Source organism: Macrobrachium rosenbergii, chromosome 2 (genome assembly GCF_040412425.1).
Source record: "Macrobrachium rosenbergii isolate ZJJX-2024 chromosome 2, ASM4041242v1, whole genome shotgun sequence".
Lineage (NCBI taxonomy): Eukaryota > Metazoa > Arthropoda > Malacostraca > Decapoda > Palaemonidae > Macrobrachium > Macrobrachium rosenbergii.
Genome location: NC_089742.1, coordinates 55558540 through 55585045, shown reverse-complemented (window position 1 = coordinate 55585045; position 26506 = coordinate 55558540). Strand labels below are relative to the sequence as shown.

Below are 26506 nucleotides of genomic sequence, written 5' to 3'. Positions count from 1 at the left end.
TCTTTAAGTTCCCAACCGAATGGAAGTGGTTACTTCCTAGGGAGGCTATCAAGAGGTAAAAGTCACAGTCATTTAAAAGTCTATCTTGATCTGAGTGTAACATGACTGCAGATGACCCAATCCTCCCAGTACTGTACTCAAATAGAGGTCAAGCATATGTAACCAACAACCCAACATCCAGTGAGGAGTAACATGACCTGGTGCTAGGGCATGCATAGTCTGGAGGCTTGGCATATGCACAGAGCAAACAGGTTGTGGAAGTCCACCCTTTGCAACTTTTCAGATGAAGGAGGAGTCTACCCAAAGTACAGGAAGGGCAAGAGGGATGCACAGATCCATCTCAGTGTGAGCCCTAGGATGCACAGGGGAGGATGAGGAGGGAGCAGTCTCACTTCTAAGAGCTCATGCGCAAAGGCAACAGCCATGCCACAGATTTAGTGATCACACTCCAGTGATTTGGAAGAAGCAAGTCACGACAAGGAGGAAGATAAAGATGATCTCAAAGATGACAACAATGACAAGGATGGGAATAAAGAGGAGGAATATTTCTTCCCTTTTCTCAGGAACGCCTTGTTTGTCTTTCACCACCAGTTAACTACCTTGTTACCCCGTTCAACAAGTCTCAGTTTATGCTGATGGATATCTCCTACTATAAAAGGCAGTGGTTTGTATTCCTGTACTGAAAATTTAAATTTTCAGTTCAGTAGGAAAAATGTAGATAACATCAAGAGAAATCTCTGAATTTCACCTTAAGGAAAATAACATTTTTAAAATAAATCCATTAAGAATGTTGATTACAATATTTTAATTTTTGTTATGCATTAGTATTTAGAAAAACCTACCAGTGAGCTAAGATTTCTCTTCATTTTCAGGGGCTCCTGGCAGTTGCCTTAGGAGATTCAGCACTATGCCATACCTCTTCTGTAACTTGAATAACGTGTGCGATTACTCGCAAAGAAATGATTACTCCTACTGGCTTTCAACAACAGAACCCATGCCAATGATGATGACACCAATTACAGGACCAGATATTGAAAAATATATATCTAAGTAGGAAATGCTTATCAATATTGTTACATACAAAACTAGAAATAGTGCAATTACAATATTTTCTCTGTGCTCTTAAAATAATGCATTTTTACATATCTTCCTCATGTTACACTCCATTGTAAAAATTTTATCCCAACAGGTGCGTTGTATGTGAAGCTCCGTCACTGGTGATTGCAGTTCACAGTCAAACACTTGATATTCCTGATTGTCCACCAGGCTGGGAGTCACTCTGGATTGGATATTCATTTATCATGGTTAGTTTTTTTTTTGAAGTAATTAAAAATCATAATACAATGTATGGGACCAGAATGCACTGAAAATTAAACTACCGAAATACTATCATTAGGGCTTGTTTACATTACAGAGGTGAATCTATTTACAGTTTTATTGGCTACACTTATTATATTGATCCAGTGCTTTATGCAGTCACAGATTAAGAAGTATTTTTACAACTTTACTTTCCCACAGGCTTCATCTGTTTAGACTGTTAATCGTGAGTAACCATAACCAAAAATTTTAAACAAAATACAAAACCTTGATACTTTGCTCCTTTGAAGAACAGCCATTTAAATTGTACGTAAGACTTGAACATTTTTTTTTTATAAAAAAACTGTTCATAATTGAGAGGTAAAGCCTGTCTTCACACTCACCATCTTTATTTTCATTCAGTCCTGTCAGTTACTTCCAAAATTTGTTCAAAACAAATCATTTTTCTCTCTTTAATGTGAAACAATCATTTTGTGTGGAAGAGCACCAATTAATATCATGCTGCTGCTGAGTGTATTTTGTGTTCAAAGCCAGAAGACTCCTTAGTTGAAAAACACGTCAGCCATTGCAATGATTACCTAAAAAATATTTTCCTCATCATCATATGTAGAGGATTTGAAATTGAAAGAAAAATTTGGGCAGCACTTCGAATTTTCTAGGATACTGGGCCATATCTCAAAGAAATGGATATACTACTGGCATTTTTATCACTTTTTCAGGTACATCTTTCAAGCTTGCATCAAGTTTAACATGTATAATTATTTTATGGTACAACTGGTTACATTCCTAAATCAAATCATTTCTTAAGTGAAAAGAGAAAAGAAGATTGTTATTTCTTTCAGAGTGTACCTTACAGTTACTCAAGTTACTTTACGCAAAATATGGCTACAGATTTTATATTTTTCTCTCACTGTGCAGCACACTGACTCAGGAGCTGAAGGTTCAGGGCAGTCATTAATCTCGCCAGGATCTTGTCTGGAAGATTTCAGGGCTAGTCCATTCATTGAGTGCACTGGCCATGGTCGATGTAATTTATTCCCCTCTGCATTCTCCTATTGGCTTGCCACCATTGAAATTGAGCAGCAGTTCAGAAAGCCAAGACAACAAACACTTAAAGCCGGGGACCTAAAAACTAGAGTTAGTCGCTGTAACACCTGCATGAGAAAGAGAGGTGGTAGTCCAATACCTACTCCACCACCCGAGTATGAACAGCCTCCATTTCCACGCAGAGAGGATGATTCATACTTCTTCATTGGTAAATAAAAATCCTAGTTTTTGATGGCAAAAGATCACACATTCTAATTCTTTCGCTCATACTGTCGCTTTTAGTCAGTCCAACATACAATGAATACTAGCTATTTAATTTTTGCATTTTAAGTATATTTCCTTAATTGTATAAATTTGTGTTGTCCATGTATTTAAGTAAATGAGGTGCTGATGAATAACCTTTTATCATGGATATCAGTTAGACAAGTCTCTAATGATTGCAGGCATCTGTGATAAAAAATAGTATCTAGATTGTTTATACTATAATACCAGTTCCTGTCTACTTAGGATATGAAAACATTTTTGCCATATAGAAAATGCAATGTGTGACATATCTGATATAATTATCCATTACAGTCCTCATTGAGGTACTTTTTCTGTCTATAACATAGGTACCTTTTCCCGCGATCACCCAACATTTACAATTAAGTTCCCTGAATAATGATTGTACTGTATGCTGTTTATTTGAAAAGGTCACATAGAAAAAATTACACATTTTTGCAAAGTTATCTGTTAATACTCAAGAACTAAAGTTTTTTGTATGTAACAAAGGAAGAGTAAACCCACTTACCTGGTGTCTTTCCCTCCTTTACTGGCAAATCTTAGAATAATTTTGCTTATCTATTCTAATTATTGGCACAATACCACAAAGTTAGTACTCTTGTATTAAAATTAAGCACTCCATGTGTAAGTAAATAAAATCTAATGCTTCAAGTATCATGAACTTAGAAGTGATTAATGAACTCAGACGAAGGTAAATTTGTGTTTCTGAAATTCAACTTTGAAAAAATGTGCTTGTAGCTGATTGCAAAATGATTAGCAAAGACCTATGAACCTGATCTAAGAAATACATTAATGATATCTTAAATGTCATCCCTCACAGAAAATAGTGTACTTCATTTACTAATATTTGTAAAGAATGACTTAAAACAGAGATGTCTTACTAATTTGGAGAGTGAATGGTCTTTTAATAATTTATGTAACATCTAAAGCTTCTAAAATTGTATTTATATGTGTAGGATATAATAAAATGTTACAGTATGGAATAACCATTACTACAGAGTACCTCTCCAATGTAAGGAATGAATTACAATACTGCAGTACACCTTCCACATCAAAAATCTTAGTCTTTGCAACACATCCTGCACTATAAGGATGAGTGTACTGCAATAAATTGTATCTGAATATCGATCATGGCTAAAGCAACTATGCAAAGCCAGACATATTAGATAGTTTTTGTTAATAAATGGAGGCAATTACAAGACTTTCATTTATCACACAAGTTAAAATGTTGACAAATAAGATTCAAGTCTTCCTATGAAAGGATATTGATTAACACCTCTGGTCTATAACGATCTGAATAAGTCAGCTAAGTCGCTCACTGCCATGTCAAGAATACTGTTAGTATATATCCTGTTTTGTTAGCTACTTGTAAGAAAATCTTGTACTGTATATATGTGTATCTTCATTCTCTACTTTTCAACAATTTTCTGTCTGAGAAACCCTTTGTAAAGAAAGAAATATTACAAATAAATTAATTTTTTTTCTAAATGGTCTTTCATTACTCTCAGTAATCCACAGATTTAATGTTTTTTCCTAAAGGTTAATGAACAAAAAGCAAGGGTTGAAAGACAAAAAGTGGGACCTTAACCCAAAGCAACCAATAACGTGGCCTTTTTAAAGTTAGAAGATTTCCAAAATCAAAGGGTGATACAATGATGTTAATCTCAGGAGAATAGTGAGGAAAGTGGCAGCTTGGCTGGTGTTTTGTTCCCTTAGCTTTTATTCCTCTTCTCATGAGAACTGGGACAGAAACAGAATAAAAAAAAAAAGCTGAAAATTCCACACTCATCACAATTCCCAGCCTGCTGGTTATAAAACCAAAATGAGATAGTTAATGTCAAGTCAACTACCAGTCCCTAACCTGGAGAAAAATGGGTGTCCCAGATTCATGAGTAAGGAATACCAAACTTGCATAAAAGCAACAGCTCTGCATTGAAAGTGAGTTCTCAAAATGAAATGGATCCCAGTACCTGACAGCCTGAAAGAAAGTGAGGAGTATGAAAAGTTCAAGGAAGATATCAAGATACTACAAATGTGGGAGCAAGTGTAAATACAAAGTTAAAATTTCAAGAAAGATGATAAACATAGGAACAAGGGGAAATAAAAACAACACAAAAGGTTGTAGAAATGGTATGAAGAAAAGCGGACAATTGTAATGTTTAGGAATTAAAGTATATACAAGCTGGCATAAAATCCATCTGCAGTAATGAGGAGAAATATAAATTCCAGTGAAGTGGTGATGAAACAAGATAAAATTGATATGTATACTGGTCAGTGATGAAATGGCTAAGGATGCGATACATGAGGTATGAGTAAATCAAAAGATAATGAAGAGTAAGATAATCTTAGAAAAGGTAATGCATGTATTTTCAGCTAACTGTACTTGCCAAAGTCAATAAGACCACAAGAAAAGAAAGAATTTGGAAAAGGCAATCAAATGCTGCAGTCAGAAGTGATACAGTCAACTGCCCGTATTGCAGGGGTTAGGGACCACAACCACCTGCGGATACCAAAAATCCGTGATATGTTGGAACCCCCCTCCCCCTCTAAAAACGCTTATGTATAACTGCCTATTTCAAGCCAATCAGCATCAAGGAAAGCTGGTACCCTGCTGTGTGATTGGCTCCTTCCAGCCAATAGCTGTCATCATGGAGGGAAAGAGAGCAAGGGGCAAACTGAGTAAAGTATGCCTAAAACTAAAATGCTTATAACTGCTTATTTTAATCATTCAAACAAAAATATACCTTAAACTATTATCCTAAAACACTGTAATATCTCAAAGTCAGCTTACAACATTACCCTTAAAAATATATGGCTCACAGCTACGTGTGAAAACTAATAAAGTTACCCCTAAGAGAGAGAGAGAGAACAAAAATACATATGCACATTAAAATTATATAATACACTAGGGAAAGTACCATTAATTCACATAACTGGGTTATAAGAATATACAGTATTAGTAAACATTAAACCAAAATCTATCACAAAAAAAGAGGGGAAACTCCCTCGCAAAGCATCAGAGTTACAAGCCAATCAGCAACTAGCAAAGCTGATATCCTGCTCTGTGGTTGGCTCTTCTAATCCTTCCAGCCAATAGCACGTTGTGCTACAGGCCAATCAGCACTGAGGTAACATACCCTGCTCTGTGAGTCACTACTTCTATCCCTTCCAGCCAACAGCTCCCTTTCTATTTATCTATCCATCTCTCACATCCTTTGGCATAAAGAGAGAGAGAGAAGGGCTGAACTGAGTTGTTTACATCAGTTAAACAATTAAAAATGCCAATAATTAAGTACTGTATATGTATGATACAGTACACTATTTAAGTATATCTTTCTATCAACCACTCTCCCTTTCTGTCTATCTCTCTATCTATCTATCCATCTCTCACATTCTATGAATATCCTTTGGCGTAGAGAGAGAGGGACTCTTTCCCCAGGTGCTAACCCCCTTCATGGTCAATATGTCAATATGTCAACATGACAGACAGTTATGCCTTCATCCCTCCCCCTAAGCCGGAGACAGAAAAAGATCAGGGAAAACAATTATTGAGCTAAAATCTTACCTAATTTACTATATTTTCCTTAATGAATTGTTATTTTGCTGTGTTTACATTAATATTAATGTCCAAAAATTAGTATATCATTTATATGTCAAAAAAACAAACATGACGAATTTTTAATTAATTTGCATTTTTCATAGGTAACAAACCTACAGTCTTAGCATAAGGATAAATCTTCTTGTGCCAGCTGGAAACCAGTAAAAAACATAAAAAATTGTAGAACAAGGTATTGGTGACAACGGGTTTGGCCAACTGGATGAGAGAGGAGGCATCTGCCGACCTCCCTTAACCCAAGAGCGCCATGACGCATCCAGTTTCTTCCTTACCACCTTGCTAGAAGGAATTGCTGCTGCCCTTCCCTCCAGAAGCTGGTGTTTTCCTTGCCCGTTTACCGTCTTTGGTTTGCCTTTTGTGTCATGAATTAGTGCTATTCTGTGTCTTTGTGCATTAATGCTTATTTGTGTGTTATTTGTTTTGTGTTTGATCATGCAAACTCATAATTCATCTCAGCCTCCCAATACTAAGCCTCAGAGAAAATGTCCTGTGGTTGGTGGTTACCCTTGCTTTCATTTTCTGGCTTCCTTTGAGACAGACCCACATTCTACTTGCAACAGATGCAGATCCAATGTTTGTAATATTACTAATCCCTGTTCTGAATGTCGTTCTTGGCAGCCTGAGCGGTAGAGGATTTTTGCCAAGAAGAGACAGCGCAGGAGGAAGTTGGAAGCACCACCTTGCATAAAAATTCTCTCTCTCTTACCTAAGTAAGAGAGAGAGAGAGAGAGAGCAAAAATACAACTCATACACTATTGGCAGTACATACAAAGGATCGAGCTACAAGCTTTGTCATTGGCTACTTCCAACTCCTTCAGTCAATAGCGTGTCGTCATGGAGAGAGAGAGATAATTTTTTTTATACAGTACATATTACAATGATAATAGATCAATATTGAGGGATTTTACTTTAACATTTGAGTGATATTTTGCTCCGTTTACATTAACCTTAATGTTTGAAAATTATTAAACAATTTATCATAAAAAATGCATTTAGTTACAAAAATAAAATGAAAATACAGTAATTAGTGAATACAGGTAGTGCTCGAGTTACGATAATTCGCTTTTACGATGGACGATAATTCGCTTTTACGATGGGATTAGTAATTAATATCGATACGACAATATTTTGAAAATACGTATTTTTAAATTTCGCGGCCGACTGGCGCAGGCAACAACGCATAAATCAGGCAGCGTACGATTGTGCGATATGTTGGCCCGAGAGGCTGGAATAGGTACATTAATTCAATGAGCTGACCTCACTTGCCCTCGTTGTCGTAAGTTAAAATAGGTCAGTGTTCGTGTGCAATTTTTGTGCGTTTGTAAATACAGGTAGTGCACGTGACGATAATTGCCTTACGATAATTCGAGTTTACGATGGAGTTAGCAATTAATACTGGTACAACAATATTTAGAAAATATTTTTAAATTTCGAGCGGGCACAAGCAACAGCGCATACTACAATTGCCGTAGAATCAGGCAGCAAGAAAGACCAACTTACAATAGACCAACTTCTTTTTCTCCATCTCTTTATTCCATCTTCAAGTTAAAAAGTAAGAGAATAATAAAAGCATTGTTAGTAACCTTATACTCTTGCGAAAATGCGTACAGCCATAAACAACCAACGAGACTCTGTTGTTTTGCTAATAACCGAATCGGATAACAACTGTTTTGCTTGTATTTCAACCATCGTGCGTTAAACAATTATCGTAGTTATGTTAAAAATGACGTTAAGTACTGATATGTTTTACACTACCCTTATCCGCTTTGGAGAAAAGATCGGCAAGGAAATATACTGCTGCAGTAAAATTAAGCTGCAAGTTGTAGCTGACGCTGAGAAAAGAATGTTCAAGCTGCTAATGACTATAAATTATCGTACATTGGCAACATGGATGAAACTTCGACCGCAAATAAAATTGGAAAGTATTTTAATCAAAACTACTGGACATGAAAGAACACATATTACTGCTGTTTTCACGCCGATAAAAGATACATACGAAAAGCTCGTGGTATGATGATGAAATCAAGAGAAAATAGCTAACGGAATCTTGATTTTTTGTTTACACAAAACAAAACGGCCAGCCACCAACGTCATCTACTAACGAAAAAAATGGCTAAAATAATTTCACAACGAGACTTATTTAAGTTATATTTCAACATAAAACACTTCAGTATGAAAAATACATATGTCCCTTATAAATAAAGTATCTAGAGATTCATTTACGCTAACTAGAAGCAAGAAATGCCCTCTGAACTGAGTTAAATGCATCGAAATAAAGACCGCGTGATCGATTCCGAAACCAAAACATTTGATAGCTATGATCGGAATTTATAATGCAAAAGCAGTATAAGAATATTTACGATTGGATACAGTGTAGTAAAGCATAACTCTTAAAAAGATCCATGGAAAATATGCACATTCGTTATTTTGATGTTTGTATAATACAGCGGTGTTATGTGAAAATAGAATACAGTATAATGTAGGCTAGGCTACCGTATATGTTATACGAAAGTGCAGGCCAGGCCTTGTTTGTTATTCAATATCTCTTTATACTGACTTATCATGTCAGTCTGCATTGAACCTGCAGAATTAGCTGACACTAATAATTACTATACCATATATGTATAAAGTACTGTATACTGTGTAGTGTAGGCTAGGCTACCATATATGTATAGATGGTACTGATTACCCTATTGTAGGCTAGGCCATATTCGAGTTACGATTTTTTCAACAAACGATGGATTTTTTGGAACCTAACCCCATCGTAAGTAGGGAAATACCTGTATTACTCTACGAAATGAATTTCCCCGCGATAAATTTGGAGATACATTTCACAGAAATAACCGCGAATCCTGAACTGCGATCTAGTGGAGGTCCACTGTATACACACAAAAGAGGATGGAGGCGACAAGGCAGGTGGAAGAACAAAGAAGAGAAGTAAGAAAGAATGAAACTGGAATTGCAACATAGACGGAAAATTAAATTTTTTATAAAACAAAATTAATTTTTTCTATACAAACTCTATACTTCTAATTTAGTAGTCTGTGTCTGTACAAAGTCCACAAACTCTAAACCCAGAGGAAAAAAGAACCATCATCCTTTTATCCCCCTTAGGGAAGCACACGTGCATCTGGGTCCTCAGCAACCTGCTAGAAAACTACTCACTCATGGTAGCACCAGAACAAGGAAATTAAAGTGATTCAGGGTTGGGTCTTTCTGTAACCCCACACAGCTTCAATGTGCTGTAACAGTTGGTGTTATTGTTCAATTTTACCTCTCCGGAAAGAGATAACAAAATTTTCACGTCCGCATAAAAGTCACTAGCCATGGAACAAAGCTTGCCACTCACATGAGTACCAGGTGACTACATTTAAAGGATGAATGAACCCCTCTATTGCGGACTGCTATGTGGCTTACACACAAATACAAACAGTCCCTGGTTTACGAACGGAGGTTCTGTTCGAACGCTGTGTCAAGTCGAAAATCATAACCCAAAATATCGAAAATTGTAAGAAAACCTTACTTTTATCATTTGGGTGTCTTGTAAACGACGTAAAATGCATTTTTATTGAGTTTTTCACCAAAAAACCTCCAAATTTTGACCATTCTACCCTTTTTGGAGCCATATTTCTTCCGTTGGATTGGTGTCATCGACGTTGTAAACCCGGAACATGTGTTGTAACCCAGGAAATAATCTTTGATGAATATATTTGAAGAGCATCATAAGCTCAGAACATCATCAGCTGAGCCCATTGTGACCCGGGGACTGCCTTACATGCAATGCTCCTAGTGTCTTTAGGATCATTAATCTACTGAGAACAGATCCAGCATTAGATACAGAGTTTGCCATGAGACTTTCACCACTTTCAGTCAAGTATAATTACTTATTTTAATCAGATGGGTGAAGAGACTTGCATCCACTTTTAACAATAATAAGAATTACATTCAATGCCTTGCAAAGGTGGTTAACCAAATTTCCATTATGACAAGATGAGAAGAATAAAAATGAGTAAATGCAATTAATCCAAACTCATTTAGCTAGGAAAGCTATACAGAATAGTTAGGATATTCCACTGGCCATCCAAGACAAGGGGCCAAGAGCCTGGGAGTGTAGGAACTTCTCACTATGTCACCTTCTTTCACCTGCTCCTCTGGTAACAGATATAGTTCTGTAAACTGATCCTCCTTAAGTACCACACTACTGGCAGGTACTCAAAATACGTCCAAAACTTATTGAGCATCACATACTAGGAATGATCAGTCAGAATCTAATCAGTGACTTTCAAGTTATTTGAAAAAAGGACAACAACAGAATATTGTCATAAAATGTACATACCGGGTGTTTTGAAATTAGAGGCCCCCCCCTCCACAGAACAAATGGAAAGTTACGAAGTTTTCCGCTATAGCCTATCTCCAAGTACATTATTTTAAGTTTCTATTAAGCTAGTTTTCATTTTACATTTCTTGTATTTTCAGACTGAGTTACAGAGTTAGATACAGCCATGGCTAACGACTCGGAGGAAATCAGATGGATTGGCAAAATCCGGGCTATAACCTTCAGAGAGGCCAGGGATGCTGGCGCATCCTTCATTTCACGTTCCTGGATAGCTAAATACATTAAAAGAGATGAATCCTTTGTTATAAGAAACTGGAACAAAAATCCATATGACTGTCATCGCAAAAAGAGTGAGAATCTTGGAAGGCCTGAAGTCCTTTCTCAGGAGTCAAAAGACATCATAGCTGAGGCAGTGGGTAGACCCAGAAAGTCTTTACGTAAATTGGCGCTTGAACTACAAACAAAAAGGAGAAAGAAGAGAAGTTATAGTGCTGTATATCGTGAGTTGAAAATATCTGGTATCAAGCCATTTCATGTTATCAGCAAGCCCAACATCACTCAGCAACAGAGAGAAGACCGTGCATGGTTTTGTGGTTCACTTCTTAAAGATTGGGATGAAGCTGACTTTCTCCATGTTGCAGCATCAGATGAATCCTTCATTTACACAGTCAGGAAGCCAAATAATAAAAATGACGTCATTTGGGCTGCAAAGTTCGATGATATCAGCGATGACGTGCGCTATTGCCAAGTTGTGAAATTTCCTGAATGTTTGGGAATTTTTCTCTGTTTCACAGCCAAACAGTTAATGTGGATCATAAAAAAAAAAAGGACAGTATGGAATGGCAAATACTTCAGAGAAACTGTGCTTACTGGTGGAGTATTTCCTTTCCTCAAACATCCTGAAAATGTGTTATCTGTTGAAGAAGTCACATTTTTGCATGATAAGGCACCATGTTACAAGGCTCTTCAGACACAGGAGCTGCTTCGAAACAGTGGTATCGATTTCTTCTCATCAAGTGAATTTCCAGGTAGCTCCCCTGACCTTAATGTGTGTGAAAACATTGGTAGTATCTTAAAGGATAGTGTTGAAGCGCGCGCACAGTGAACTATGATGGTATACCAAGCCTCGACGACCTGCGAAGAGAGGTGACCGAAGTGCTCAGGGAAATGGAGTTTGAGTCTCAGTTTTTTTGCAATTTGCTGAAATCATACCCCTCAAGAATGCAGGCTGTGGCACAGGCAGATGGAGGCCACACAAAATATTAAATACTCAGAGAGAAACTTAAATAAATACCTGTTCTGAATTACTTTTGCTTTTGTCCATATCAATTTTAGTTTACGCTGTAGAGGGGGGGCGGCTCTAATTTCAAAATACCCTGTACATAATGTGCATACATTAAATTAAAAATAGCACCTCAGCCTCACTAACATTTTGGGGCCTGCCCCTCCCGATGAGTGATGATATCTGTCAAGTAACAAAGACTGTCATAAGCCTACACATTACAGTACCTTGGAGCAACTCGCTTGGCTCATATTGCGCAGCAATCCCATATAAAGTACTCTGTAATTTTCATTCAATTCAGAGAAACTGGATACTAAACTATATATTATTGTTTAGCTTACCCTAGTAAAAACATAGCCGCTTGCAGTAGTTCTCCCTACTTGCCAGGCATGCTTACAAGATATGTAAAATACACAAAAAAATCATACAGTATAAAAACCATAACTTTAACAGAAGTGCTTATGAGAGAATGGAGTTTCTTAATATAAGCATATTTCAATCAATTTGCACCTCTAGTAAATGAATTGATTAAAACTATATATTTTGAGTAACAAACACTTTTAAGATACTGATTATAGCACACAAACATCATGGTAATGTATATCAAGGTAAAAAAAAAACCTCACCTGCTGAAAATCTGGAATACTAAATGCTTTCAACTTCTTTACCTTAAAGAAAAACCCCCTTTATTTTTGAGAAACTTAAATGGCTTTAATGATCAGACAAGGGTTGGGGGTACATGAAAGGCTTTTATCAGAGTTCAAATGGATTAAATTTAATTACCTTTCTTAACATGACTCCTTCCTCACTCCTCCTACTCAGTGGATGGCTCCTTTTCCCATTGTACATCTACAAATCATTTGTGCAAGTGGATACAACCCAGTAGAAAACATTCTCATTCAGAAACTGAACATCTTACATCATGCTTTCACAAATTTGCTGTAAAAAAGGACTGATATGTTATTTTACATTAAAACTTCAACACTAAATTCAAGACATACTGGTTCCCAATGTACCACAAACTTCTGACTAAAAGAAGAGGGTTTCTTAAAACCACAGAACAATTGTTTTTTTATCTTTTTATAGTTAAATTTCCATATAAAAAATATGAATGTCAACAGTTTAAAATTAAAAATTATCTGCATTTCTACCATGATCTGTTAGCATCAAACTAAAAAATTAACTTCATACTCTGCTAAAAAAATAATACATAAGGCATTTACAGTATATTAAATAACAAATATACAATAAAAATTTGTTTAATAATGCTTAAACCTATCTAAACAAATGTATATTTAAAAGAAAATTCTGTATTACCTCTATTCATCTTTTGTCGATCTGCTAATTCGTAATAAGTCTGAACCATTACTACGAATCAAACACCGCACTTTTGAGGTCTCCTTCTTTGGTTTATTAGCAGTCTTCCCTTTTCCAATGTGAATCAAACTTAGCCCATGTTGACGAATAACACTCCTCACTTTGTTCTCAATTGTTTTCTCATTTGGAAAAAAGTAAGTAAGATCTCTAACTTCCTCTGGATCACCTTCTATCAGGGAGTCTTCTGCATAAGCTTTCAAGAGAGCTTTCATAATAGATATCTTCCTTACACCCAACAATGTGAATTCTTCAATCTTTTTCAACAAACACGGATGTGTTTTCTTTGCCCTCCATTCCCGTTCACTTACAACATGACCTCTATGAGTACATTTTAATGGTAATTTTATGTGAATATATTTTTCAGAGTTTATATCTTGTGGATTTTTCAGAAGAGCCTCCTTCAGAGTGTTTAGCCTAGCTCGCCTTACTCTTCTGCTGAGGCCATCAATTGAATAGTCAGTATATCTGCCAAAATAATAAAGAAGGAAATGGATAGTATCAAATATTTTAAATAAGCAAATTATCATAAATACTTGTATTCTCTTTGAGCATTTATCAAATATCAATAGGCATATGCTATACATTCTTATTGAGCAGAATTCTTGATGCTGTTTATGTAAAGCCCTGGACCCCAAAAATTACCAAGATGAAACTCATTAAGCTAAGGATGTGAAATAAATTATTGGCCTAAACATTCACAATATATTATCAACAGTAGAAATATTTAAAAAATACAGTGAGATTCCCGGGGGAAAGGGCAAACAGGTTAATCATCAGTGTAACATACAAGTCAGAAAATGAATTTTTAACAATCTGAAGAACTCTAGTCAAATTCTTTAAAACTAAATCAATTTTTCAAACAAGCCCTTTTAATAACAATTAGACCAAACTAATGGTTACTGAATGGCAGGTAAATTTCAGCTTTTCTTTAACTGAGCAATGCTTTTGCAATTTCAAGTCCACAGCAATTAACTGCTCTCCTTTTTGCATACCCTGACCCTCTTGCAGTTGACTGCAGCAAGGACACAAACTCCAGGCAATCACAATTATAAAATATCAGTTCTGAAGTTTTCTCTACTTACTAAAAATTATTGACACAATTGTGTCAATAATTTTTAGTTTGAAGATGAACCCAGGACAGGGTTCGAAAGCTTAAGCTTTTTTGTAACTTTTTTATAAAATCAACAAGAAAACCATTGAATATTATTGTGGACCTGATATACAGCATATACCTTTCTCGATCTAGAGAAGAAAGACCTATTAAACACATACAAATAAACAAAATAAAATTTTCAATTTTCCCTTCTAAAACTGAGGGTCTTATATGCAATAAAATATGGTATGTAATTTAAATGCAGCTTACTTAATTGGCTATTATAATCACTGAAGTACTTACACAGTTATTTCATTGACACATATCTTTGAAGGACATCCAGTTTTAGATGTCGAAGGGGCTTTTCTCACTTTTCCTTCCGTGTACACACACTGTTCCTGAAAATACAAATTTTGTCTGCTGGTGAAAAATCAGCAGAAAGAAAATTAAACAACTGGACATATTTCTAACAAGGCTATACTACAGAATTTTTCACAATGAAGCGTATATCTTGAATATGCCCCAATGACATTAGTCTACAGGTCACATCAAACTTGCAAGATCACTGACTTTGGTGTAATTTGAAAGGGCTTCATTAGTTACGCCAACCATGAAGTCACTATCTAATAGTTCAAGAGTATGGCCAAGGTTAAAGTTCTGTAAAGAATGTACGGGACATGGACCCTTAACTTCATTTTTCATCATAATCATCACACATTAAAAAAAATGAACAGACAGACACACTGATGATTTCCTTTCCTGGCCATCTGTGCATAGTAGTCTACTTTTATACTAAGTTTGACAGAAATATCTTGAACCATGTACAAACTGTGATGGCAAGATATGTGTGGCAGAAAAACACAGGGAAATCTAGCTCACCACAACAAAAAAATCACCTAATAGTGCTGTACCTTGATCTTTTGTGAGGGTGTGTACCTCATCCCAAAATTACATATGTAGGTTCTACTTCTATCACTAGAGGTTATATGACTTGCAAGATCAAGTAGTTTGCTGTAGTAGAATAGCCTCCTAGATCGTTTCTGCTTCCTTAGTCCATCATCAGAGCTTTAAAATAAAAAGTCTTTACAGTAATTGATCAAAATATCATTAGTTTCAGCATACCTTTAGGTTAGGTAATTTTAACAATTTTCCTAATGTTGACTTAGAGTTAATCAAGAGTGACAAATAAATGAATGTTTAAAATGCCATAAGATTACATTTGTAGTAGTTACTCACAATTAATATTAATAAAAATGCTTTAGGTAAAATCAGTTAGAATGGGTGAACTATTTTGTGCTGTACTATACAGTACACAACTGTGAATTTTTTATCAAAATATTAATATCGGATACATATGAATCAATAGTATACTATTTCAATTTCAATTTAATCATCTCTGATGTCCTTAAATACAAGCTTCCAAACAGTGAAGAAAGATCAACCAGGTGTTGCACAGCTATTTAAACAAGCCTTCTGACAGTACTGCTAAGAGAACAGAATATAGAATATAGAATTTAGGCCAAAGGCCAAGTGCTGGGACCTATGAGGTCATTCACCACTGAAATGGAAATTGACAGTAAAAAGATTGTAAAGGAAAACCTTGTAGTTGCACTATGAAACAATTGTTAGATGGTGGACAGTAAGATGGAAGAAACAGTAAAAGGAATGAAAGGGGTTACAGCTAGGAGCCAAAAGACGCTCCAAAGAACCTTCAGTAACGCATACACTGCACCGCATGAGGTGCACTGACAGCACTACCCCCTACGGGGTCAAGTACTGCTACGGCAATACATGAACCCAGAAGACACCATTGTAGTTCTGGCAAAGGTACAAATCAAGTCCAATTAAAATCTCTCCAACAATGCACAAGTTGCTATGACAAAATATGCATGACCCATACACTGATAGATAAATAGGCAAACAAGCAAAGTTTAAGACAAGTGGAGATGACATGACTGTGTGATGTGCTGTTGGACAGATATCCCTTCCCTTTATGCAGGTACCTGTGGGTTTACCTTTTTACAGAATTTGAATTAAATCCCTGCAAACATATAAGTGCAATGAAAGAGAGAAGATGAGAGATGAACTAAATCAGAATCTTAACACAACAGACAGAAAAAATATATGATTCGATGAAATGGAGACAAGGAAAGATAGACAAGATTTAAAAAGGGCCATATATACGACAAAAGCACAGAAAATGAAGTTAAAAAAAAGGTATTGATGTATGATACTGGCAGTACTTTGAGAATCTACTGAAAATAGAGAATAAACATGAAATGAAGAATTATGACCTGACAATGACAATAAAAAATGTTAAGTCTAAAAAGGTGATGTTCCATGACACATTCATAATGACCAATGTGCTGAAAGCAACTGGGGTATATCACTGAAGATGACCAGAATAGATGAAACATCACAGAGAAAATGGAAACAGGAGTGGGAAATCATTATTACAAAAGTAATACAATAAGAAGTAATGAATTGTAATTTGAAACCCTGAGGAAAAAAAGACTGCTATGCTATGTTATGAGGGCTACAGAGGAGTTCTGGAGGAAAGGTTAAATATAATTTTTTTTTACATTAACAACTGAGATTGGCTTTGTGCCATGGGAATCACCCAAAGTCAATATTTAAGTGAAAATGCCATGCAAACAAGAATAAGGGTACAGTACATAATAGATCTGTGAATCTTGAAAACCATTTGATGATGTACAAGACAAGCTATTAAAAGGGCATTACAAAAACAGAAAGAGTACTGTAACAGAAAAACTCCATGATATTTAAGATGAAGAAACTGCAAGTTGCAAGTAAGTCAGACGAAACTTAGATAAAAGTTGGTGCCCATCAAAGATCAACACAAAGTCCATTATTATTTATAACATAAAATAGAAAGGACTACATATGAGCATAGGAAGGCAGGCACCCTTGAAGCTACTGTATGCATGGCCTCATATTAACAGTAAAATTAAATGAAGACATCTTAGAGTGTTTAAATGTTAGCTCGACTGGTGAGAACAAATACTGTACCAATGAGCTGCCCTGTCTACTTTACTGAGACCAATGCTTACAAGCAAACCCAATGATCTCTCAGAAGTGCAACCACAAAGTAATTTAGATACAATCAAGAAAGAGTGAAAGATTTAAAATAACCAGAGTCAATATTTCACAGCTGAAGGAGAGGTCTTACACTTAATATTGGCTAAAAACAATGAGGATATGTAGACAAGGGAGTGAATGGGTACCCTCCCAATTCACCCATCACATCCAACACTTGACCACCTTGTTAACTTCAACAACCAATTCCAGCCATCACCAAAGATATTCCTGTATAAAAGATGTAGGTTTGTATTCTTACTGGAACAAAAGACTTTTGTTAAGACTTTTGTTAACTGTTTAAGACCACTTATGTTCTACATTATCCTTTCAACATTAGGCTGCAAATCACTGCATACATAAAAATTTGTATTTCTTCTGCAAACATCTAAGGATATTGCACAAGTACTTACTCCAGGCCAAACATGCTCTCTGTGTGTTTTCCATGGGTCTGCAGAACTATATTCAACTCTTCCTCTGTCCTAACATAACCACTCACATATCCATCATCACTTATTTCAATCAGGTTGAACACTTCCGGCAACCATTCTAAATTATTAGCCTCTTCAAGTGTTGGCTGATACTCTGCATCTTCCAAGTGTTCAATTGTTATGCATATGTCTTGTTGTTCTTTGACTGGGACCTCTTCATAAGAGATTTCATGTGATGCGGAGGACTGAGCCAATCCTACTTCAGCTACACAGTCCATGTTTCTCATTCCAGAAGTTGCATTTGATGCACTTCTGGTGGCATTTATTACAAATATACTTCACTGACTGTCACAGATCTGACAGTATCATTAAGACGATCTTCATTTTCAAACTGATCTGAAAATATTTAATGCAAGAATATAAAGTAACTATGCACTGAACTTAAATACACTGTATAAATTCACAAAAAACTATAGTGACAATACTGCACCATAAAGATGACCTTCATTTTCAAACTTCTCCAAAATGTTCAGTGAAAGAATTAAAAAACTACACTGAACATCATATCAACATTCATTCAACTTAAATTTATCAGATTCAATATTAAACTTGTTCTATATATCATAAATAAAGACCATATCCATCAACACAGTATATTATGGCAAATGTACTGCCACAGCACTCAAAAAAATGAAAGATCATACATTATTATTAAGTACTGTTAAGCAAGAATTACATCTGCGATTACAACTTACTAATATTTTTGTTCAAACTAAGTAAATTTACATATGGAACAAGCTTAAAAGTCAAACTCGCAAACCAAGCTTCCTAAAAAAAAAAAATGCCATTATATAAAATGAGAAAATGGAGAAGAAAATAAAAAAAATTAATCAACAGACTACATATGTAAATATGTGAATGACACAAATCAGAAAGAAAGACATGCTGCATGGCCCTTTAAAGTGATATTAGCATCCTCTTGTTTAACTTATCAGCACAGGCATCACAGATACTGTACTCTCAAGAAGGCTGTTCCATAGTTTAACACTACAAAGACTTCAACACATCTGGTCCTATGTGCTATAATGTGACTTGGCACCTTGAGAGCTATCCATGACTATAACATACTTGGACTTGAGGGTTACAAAAGCTGTGGCCAAACTGAAAGGGGCCACCAGGACTGATCTGAGCAAGGAACCTTTGGCTGAAGCTAAGTGATCCAGGAAGGCATAACAGGAAGAATCCTTTTTAACTGCTCAGAGAAGGCCACAAGCCTTCAACAGCCTATGCATAGTACACAAACAGGCTGGGAGGCAGAGACCATAGTGGGAATGCTGGGGAAGGCAGGGACCAAAGTGGGAATGCAGGGGAAGGCAGGCGTACTGACAACAGAACCAAGCACAAAGAGAATCAGTTGATTGTTATCTGGTCTGCTTGTACCCTCCCCAAACTGAGAAAGAGAGGGGTGGGAGGACACCATCCCAGCAGAGGCAATTGGCTTCAAGGTAGCCCCAGGACAGGGAAGGAATGATAAAGATAGTGTGTTTGGAATACATCAATGGAACCTCCTTGATTCACATATTCCATGGACAGGAAGTGAAATGAAAGGCACTCAACTCCTCTACAAGATGGCGTGCCATCTTGACCTCCACAAATCATAATTAACAAATGATTACAGTTGAACAGCATAACCCAGCACACATTCTTTTGTGTCCAGGGCATTTACTGACCAGTCTTCCTAAAGAAGAATTTTTCTAGGCACCATCATTCTAACACAAACACAATGAGCACAGTATGTAAACCAGCTGAACACTAAAACAAAGAAATACGCAAGTAAGCTCCAACAGCAGCCTGGGTTGATGCATTCCACCTGTCCATTATTTGTCTGCTGCTAGACAAATGATGGACAGTTCGCTAAGCTTCAGCAACCAGATCAACTTTAGCCAAAGGTAATCCACATAAAAGATGAGAGTTTGTAACCTCATCACAACAATTATGATTCTTTTGCAATGCTCAGTGATTACCCTTTACTTCCTGTCGAACCATAAACTATCAACTGCTTACCTTATAATTTAGCCTATAGGCTACAATCTTCCATTTCCTTATAGTGCATCTCTTGGGTTTTCCCGACTCAAAACCTCTTCATTTTCCAAGGGGAACTGGGATTCCCAATAATTATTAGATAGGCTGTGGGGGTTAATATGACAATTTATTTCCAACGCCAACAGCATGTTAGAAATGGCAGAATGAAGGTTTTTCAGGCATTTTTTTCTATGATGAATATAAGAGGCAAGTGAATAAAATATGCTGTGTATCCACCAGAAGTCTTGCATCAGAAAGATCTACAATTATATGTATCATCTATGTTAAAGGTAATTTTTGCCAAAAGCTGCCTTTAACATAGTGAATATAAGTACTGAATGAACATATAATGGTTTTGAAGATGTTCTGTTCCATGAGTTCTTGGGCACTGGGAGACAATAGGCAATTGTAAAGCATCCACTATTCACAAGTACTTATGCAGGCAACTCTATAAATTCTTATGCAATAATACCCAAATGCTTTCTGACTCCTCCTAGTCTGCAGCAAGAGATATAGTTAATTTAGAAAGGGCTGGCTTATGTGTAACAACTGGTGATGATGAGGCCACTAACTATTTATTTGCAAAACAACAACGAAAACAACTATTTATCCATGTGGAACTGCCATATTATCTTCAATTGATAAAAGGCTTTCATAACTTGTTCATTTACCAGACCTGAGACAAGAAGTACCTCGCAACCTTGAAATAAGTAAAATGTGATGCATAATGCTGAGGGGGAGGCAGGGGGTGGTCACCTTGCCAGTTACGACATGGTGGGCAAAAATACATTAAGATGAAATTCTGAATCCCACTTTTATGATTTGTGGCACTTTAGGACTATACTGGGGGCGAGTGTAGAACACGAACACTCTCCACAGACGAAAACAAACAACTTTTTCTAGAATGCCATGTAATGACCTAACCAGATCTTACCTTCCTAACCTCACTATGGGTGCCGTGCCCTGACCTGGCTCGGGGGGGCCTTCGGCCCCTCTGAAGTAACACTAAACATCAGAAAGACATGATCCCATTGCCCTGCACACTACCCCTATACAGTATTAGAATATATAGTTTAGGCCAAAAGCTCATGTGCTGGGACCTATGTCTGGCACTTTCAGTCTTGTTAGGTTGGGGTCTGTCAAAGTACCTCCCTCGCCCAGTGTGCCACGTGGAGACTGGCACCTTAAGTCAGGTTAGGGAAGATCTTTGGCTGGTACAACTAAGCAATAGCTCTACATTGGGTATTACTTTGGAAATTGATTTTTCCTATAGTATTTTGGTTGCTTATCAAGAATTTACCATTATTCTTTGTTAGTCGACTGTAATTAACCTGTAATTAACCTCAGAAGTTGTGCGCTGAGCATCCTGGAATGCTATCACTCATGCGCAGTGTTATAGGAGAGCTTTTGGTAAAAAGTGGTGTCTATTTCACCTGGGGTCCCCAGCTAAGTGTCACGGCCTACTAGGTTAGGTTGAGTTAGGGTTCGTTAAGTTAGTATAGTTCCTTTTATAATAGGTTTCCTTAGCCAATCCCTTCTTAACCATATGGCTCCCTAACGGTTTGCGAATGCACGGAACCATTCCATGACAACATCGCAATCCAGTATACTTCTCTCAACGCTTCCAAAACCCTGCGTTCCCAAATGGTTGCCAACCATGTTGGATAGATATGAGGTTAACAATAACTGACTGACAATAAACAATACCAATTCCTTCATCAGCAACACTAAAAGTATGGGAAAATTCGATTTCCCAGGTAATAGTCTGTGCAGAGCTCTTACTCAGTAATACCCTTTGGTCTTCCAAATGTCCTTAGTTTGTGGTTTAGGCTAGGATACGCATTTTAGAATATTCCTATTGGTGCAAGTTCCTCATTTCTAGTTTTTCCTATGCTAACGTGCCAGGATTCTCATGGGAGTCCCTCATATTTATAAATATTGGGAGGCTGCGGGAACACAAATGATTCGTGTATTTGACAAATTAGTAGTTTCACAATACTGTATTAGCAATGTGGTACCTACCTATTCAGCATATGGGAAATTGAAAACACGAACAGGAATGGTTTGCACTAAACAGCCTAATGCAATCGTGGTCGAAATGCAACTGCATTGCTTAAGGCAAGTAACTGAAAGAAACACGGCTTATGTCATTAGCCTGAAATTCTTTTATGAATAATTATGTCCACAACATGGGTAAGTGATGCAGGATTTAACGTGCTTGTTCATCCCACCACAAATTCAACATAACACTAATTACAAACTCGTTACATACATCCTTGCACAAAACTTTGTCGAAAAAATTAGCAACTTACAGAAAATGTGCTGATATTTCGTCCTAAAGCATTAAAAAGGACTAGTCAACTAGAGGCATTACATCTGGTTCTGAGGACTGTTTCCATTTTCGACGTTCGCACGGTCTTTCGCGACCACATTGTTATTGTTATTAACAGCATCCTAAAATTTTGGTGTAGTTCGATATTTCATCATTTGAAAATAAACCAAACTGTATACCATTAGATAATTAAACTTTTGTCTCTCCACACATTCGAGAAATTCACATCATCTACAAATAATTGTTCAGTTGAACAAAATTGTGCAGATTTCCCTGTTTTATGCTCCCAGGCATTCGATCTAATTGACCCCTTTGCCTGATACACTGTAGATGACACTTTGTAGATCAGCTGTTATTGAAATAAGGTCATAAAAGGGTCGAGACCCAAGGAGTTCAGTGACATACCCTTCCTTATATGTTTGTGTATCAGACAAGCGAAAATATTCAGCTGAATTTGCTAACAGTACTAGTTGACTTAATATTAAACATGAAAATAGAGACAGTTTGTGATGAATCATGAGTAAAATCTTCATCCTTTGTCCATCTCGTGGACCCATTTGTTAGTTACAATCTGTAGGAAATTTCCCTTCAACACTCACTCCTCTATCATATAACTTTGTATATCCATACAGTTTCTTACGCTTTCATGTTTACTCAAAGTCTGGGAAAGAGTAAACCGTCTTTTGCCTAGGATTCGAATTTCGATCCTGGTTTATGCTAATAACACGAGTCTTGATGTTACGCATGGAAATTCAGGAGACTAATGATTGACACAAAGAGGTATGCATATAGTTCTCCCATCATTTGCCAAGGTAAATGTAACGAACATTTTCTTTTATAAAAAAAGGTTACAAAATTACGTTTTCTGCACGGCACAGTCTAGGGTTATTTTAGAAGACAGTTGTGTTCCAATGTGTGTAGCGAATCCGAACTAGGCCATGTCAAGCGTCCTTACTTTATTTTCAATACAGCTATCAGGAGAATACAACTTTCGTGGCCAGTATTATTTTAATACATGCTTTGCATATCAAAGAAACCTGGCATCTGCTTCAAGCGGTCATAAATGTTTAAAGTACCATGAGTAAGCTTCCTTTGAAAGAATAGATGGTGACTGTGTTTCTTGTTAAAATGTTTGGTATGGATAGTTTCTCTCTCTCTCTATTTATTTATTAGAAGAGGCAGAACCTTTTTTATTGGACTATTGCAAGTTATGTCTTAATCTGTGTTGTGGAAATTACTGAGGAAGGAATGTATCAAGGGATTTGACTGATACTCGAGTCATGAATCCAAACATTTTCAATACAGACAATATATACATATATATATACTGTATATATATATATATATATATATATATATATATATATAAATATATTTATACTGTATATATACATGCTTGTATATATATGTATAAATATATGTATATATATATATATATATATATATATATATATATATATATATATATATATATATATATATATATATATAATTTATATATAAACATGCTTGTGTCACTTAATAGCGTGCGACAATACATTTAGCTAGGACTACAGAGAAAATAAAATAAGTACCAAGCGCTTTCGTTGTTATTACTAAAAGACACCTAATATATATATGTGTATATATATATATATATATATATATATATATATATATATATATATATATATAATTATGTATGCATGTATGTATAACTGAATCACGAATGCATAGAACGTGATTAATGTATAAATAAAGGCAACTGCCACGAAGTCTGATTTAAAGAGTAATATAAGTAAACGCAATAATATAAGGAAATTCATGAAATGAATCCACAACACCAAATTACGATTTTAAGTCAAAGCAGCAGACTTCCATTTACGGTTTATTCCGATTGACAGACATCTTAACCCACCTAATTCTCTTGAACCCGGGATGACGCCAGGAGGAATCATCATGTGTCACGCCATTGCTTGGTTCGTGTCCATCCTTTCTTGCAGGTACGTTGAGAGCTGGGGAGGAGAAGACGCCGACTATGTTAACAATCCGATTAACAGTTACCACTTCATGCGTCGGCTCACCCACGACTACAGCCGGTGGTCTCGCTACAGCCCGGTTAAAAATGCTCTTTTAACCCTAATAATGCAATTAGTAACGTTCATTTGTGTTATATTTCAGAAATCTTTGGATGATTCGCCTCATCAAGGTGATCGGATGTCTACGATGTTATTCTATGTAAGTATAGAAGCCGGGAGCAGTTGGAGCCTACTCAAACACACGCACACACACACACATATATATACATATATATATATATATATGTATGTATGTATGTATGTATGTATATATTGTCACGATGTGTATCAAGTACCTGGTTATTACACAACTAATCTCAAGATTCAAAAATATACCTCACTTCAGCCAGATACCTGAACTCTCATAACATTAATTGTTACGACTGAGTACTCTAAAGGTAACAGTGATCCCTTAAGAAAAAACTTATTTATCAATCACTTGAAAAATCAAACTAAGTTCGTCAGAATATGTGTGAGGTATAAAAAATTAAACTAGAAATCTTCTAGAGTAAAAGGGCATCACTCCATCAAAAAACTCTAACTGTTTCCCTGGTCTTAATTCACTTTAGCAAAACTAAAAGAACAAAACATGTTTATCACTTTGCCTTATGCACACACAATCAATCCTATTCACTGGTGATCAATAAATGAAACACTGTTTTTCTAAAAATGTTAAATACAAAAATTTATTTTCAGATTCAAAGTTTATAACTAGAATTCACAATTAATTAGAATTCACAATCTGAAAAATTTACTATTAGTTGAAAATAACACAAAACTCAATGAATTCTTGAATTAAATTATGAAACAAAACTAATCCACAAAAACTTTATCAGGAATTTAAATTAATCAAGTAAAATTTAAACTATCAAGAATTACTCAAGATTTAAAAAGAAAATCTCAATAAATGAAATCAAGTATGCAATGTTAAATTAAGTATGCAATGTTAAATTAAGTATGCAATGTTAAATTAAGTATGCAATGTTAAATTACCAAGAAATATTTACAATGCTATGTAAATAAATGTTACATCACAAACATAAAAATGTGAAAATATAAAGAAATTGTAAATAGAAAAACACACAAAAATACACGTAAGATTTATCAATAATGATTTCACTTGTTCAAAATTTCCTAACTTATCACACCATAACCTCCTAACTTATCATACCATGGTATCAATAAGTAAAATTTCACGTTACCTTACACAACTTGTGAAAACCTCTGTAAATCACTTGCTGCAGCTGCGTTACACAATACACTCTTTTTACCAGGCGCCGTTACGAACTAAATAACTTTGCTAAATTCAGATCTCAAAAGTTAATGTTAAAAGTGACCACAAAAATTTACGTTAAAGTAATCTCTTCCTAATTAGGAATGAGAGAGAGAGAGATATGGAACCAAATCGCCTGGTCTCAGAAATCAGAATGAAATAGATTTTAGGATTCCAGTAATACGTGAAACAATTACATGATGTCATTAAAGCATTTTGGGTACGAGATACAAAAGTTCTAGAAGCAGGGAGGTGACGTCATTAAAGCGTTTTGGGTGCGAGATACAATGGAGAAGCTTCTAGAAGGAAAGTTACGTCATCCCAGCAAAACGTTTTGAACGCATCTTACAAAACATGACGTAATTGATCAGGACACGTATTCTTTCTCTCAAAGTGGCGGACGTGACTCAAACAACGCATGCAACAACATGAAATCACTCGTCTTGAGCCCGTATGGGACGAATCGGCGTTTGTTTTGCAAATCTGTCATCGCTAACCCAAAACAAAGCGTTCCCTCTTATCTGAACTGATGACAACTGAAATGAAACAAGCCCTTCCTGGACACACACACGTGTTCACATACTACGCTATTACCAAGAAAGATATTCGTTCTAAATTACGTTACTATTAAAATTATAACAACAATTCTAAATTACGCTATCAAGTAATCATTAGTACTTTTGAGATCTGATGTCAAACTAAATATGACACTTCAACAACCATTATCATTAAACATAACACATGAAAAAAGTATATGTCAAAATTATAGGAGGATATACGTATTACAAGGCAACATCATGAAAAAATATATATATATATATATATATATATATATATATATATATATATATATATATATATATATATATATATATGCATGCATGT

General features: G+C 35.8%; 2 protein-coding genes across 9 annotated transcripts in view; one reads left to right on the top strand and one right to left on the bottom strand.

The window, feature by feature from the left end:
* The window catches only part of LOC136847293 (collagen alpha-5(IV) chain-like), a 76041-nt gene extending 71907 nt beyond the window's left edge, over nt 1–4134 (top strand). The window contains exons 29-31 of the mRNA XM_067118838.1: nt 873–1050; nt 1190–1304; nt 2236–4134. Of these exons, the coding sequence (XP_066974939.1) occupies nt 873–1050; nt 1190–1304; nt 2236–2580 (638 nt within the window). The 3' untranslated portion in view covers nt 2581–4134. The remainder of the gene's footprint in view (nt 1–872; nt 1051–1189; nt 1305–2235) is intronic.
* LOC136847299 (uncharacterized) lies at nt 786–25685 on the bottom strand. Of its 8 annotated transcripts, none has more exons than XR_010855700.1 (8): nt 25551–25685; nt 24189–24285; nt 17860–18273; nt 15262–15415; nt 14654–14748; nt 13198–13722; nt 12664–12819; nt 786–1279 (listed from the first exon to the last, which is right to left on the bottom strand). XR_010855700.1 is itself a non-coding variant. In XM_067118870.1 (6 exons), the coding sequence occupies exons 3-6, from the start codon at nt 18162–18164 to the stop codon at nt 13200–13202; spliced, it is 1077 nt and encodes a 358-aa protein (XP_066974971.1). In that variant the 5' UTR covers nt 18165–18273; nt 24189–24285; nt 25551–25685; the 3' UTR covers nt 12945–13199. The 8 variants fall into 8 exon arrangements, 3 of the variants coding, with proteins under 3 accessions (XP_066974971.1, XP_066974965.1, XP_066974979.1); XR_010855697.1 differs by lacking the exons at nt 24189–24285; nt 25551–25685 and adding exons at nt 21982–22085; nt 22272–22396; XR_010855696.1 differs by lacking the exons at nt 24189–24285; nt 25551–25685 and adding an exon at nt 22272–22587.
* Between the last annotated feature and the right edge of the window lie 821 nt (nt 25686–26506).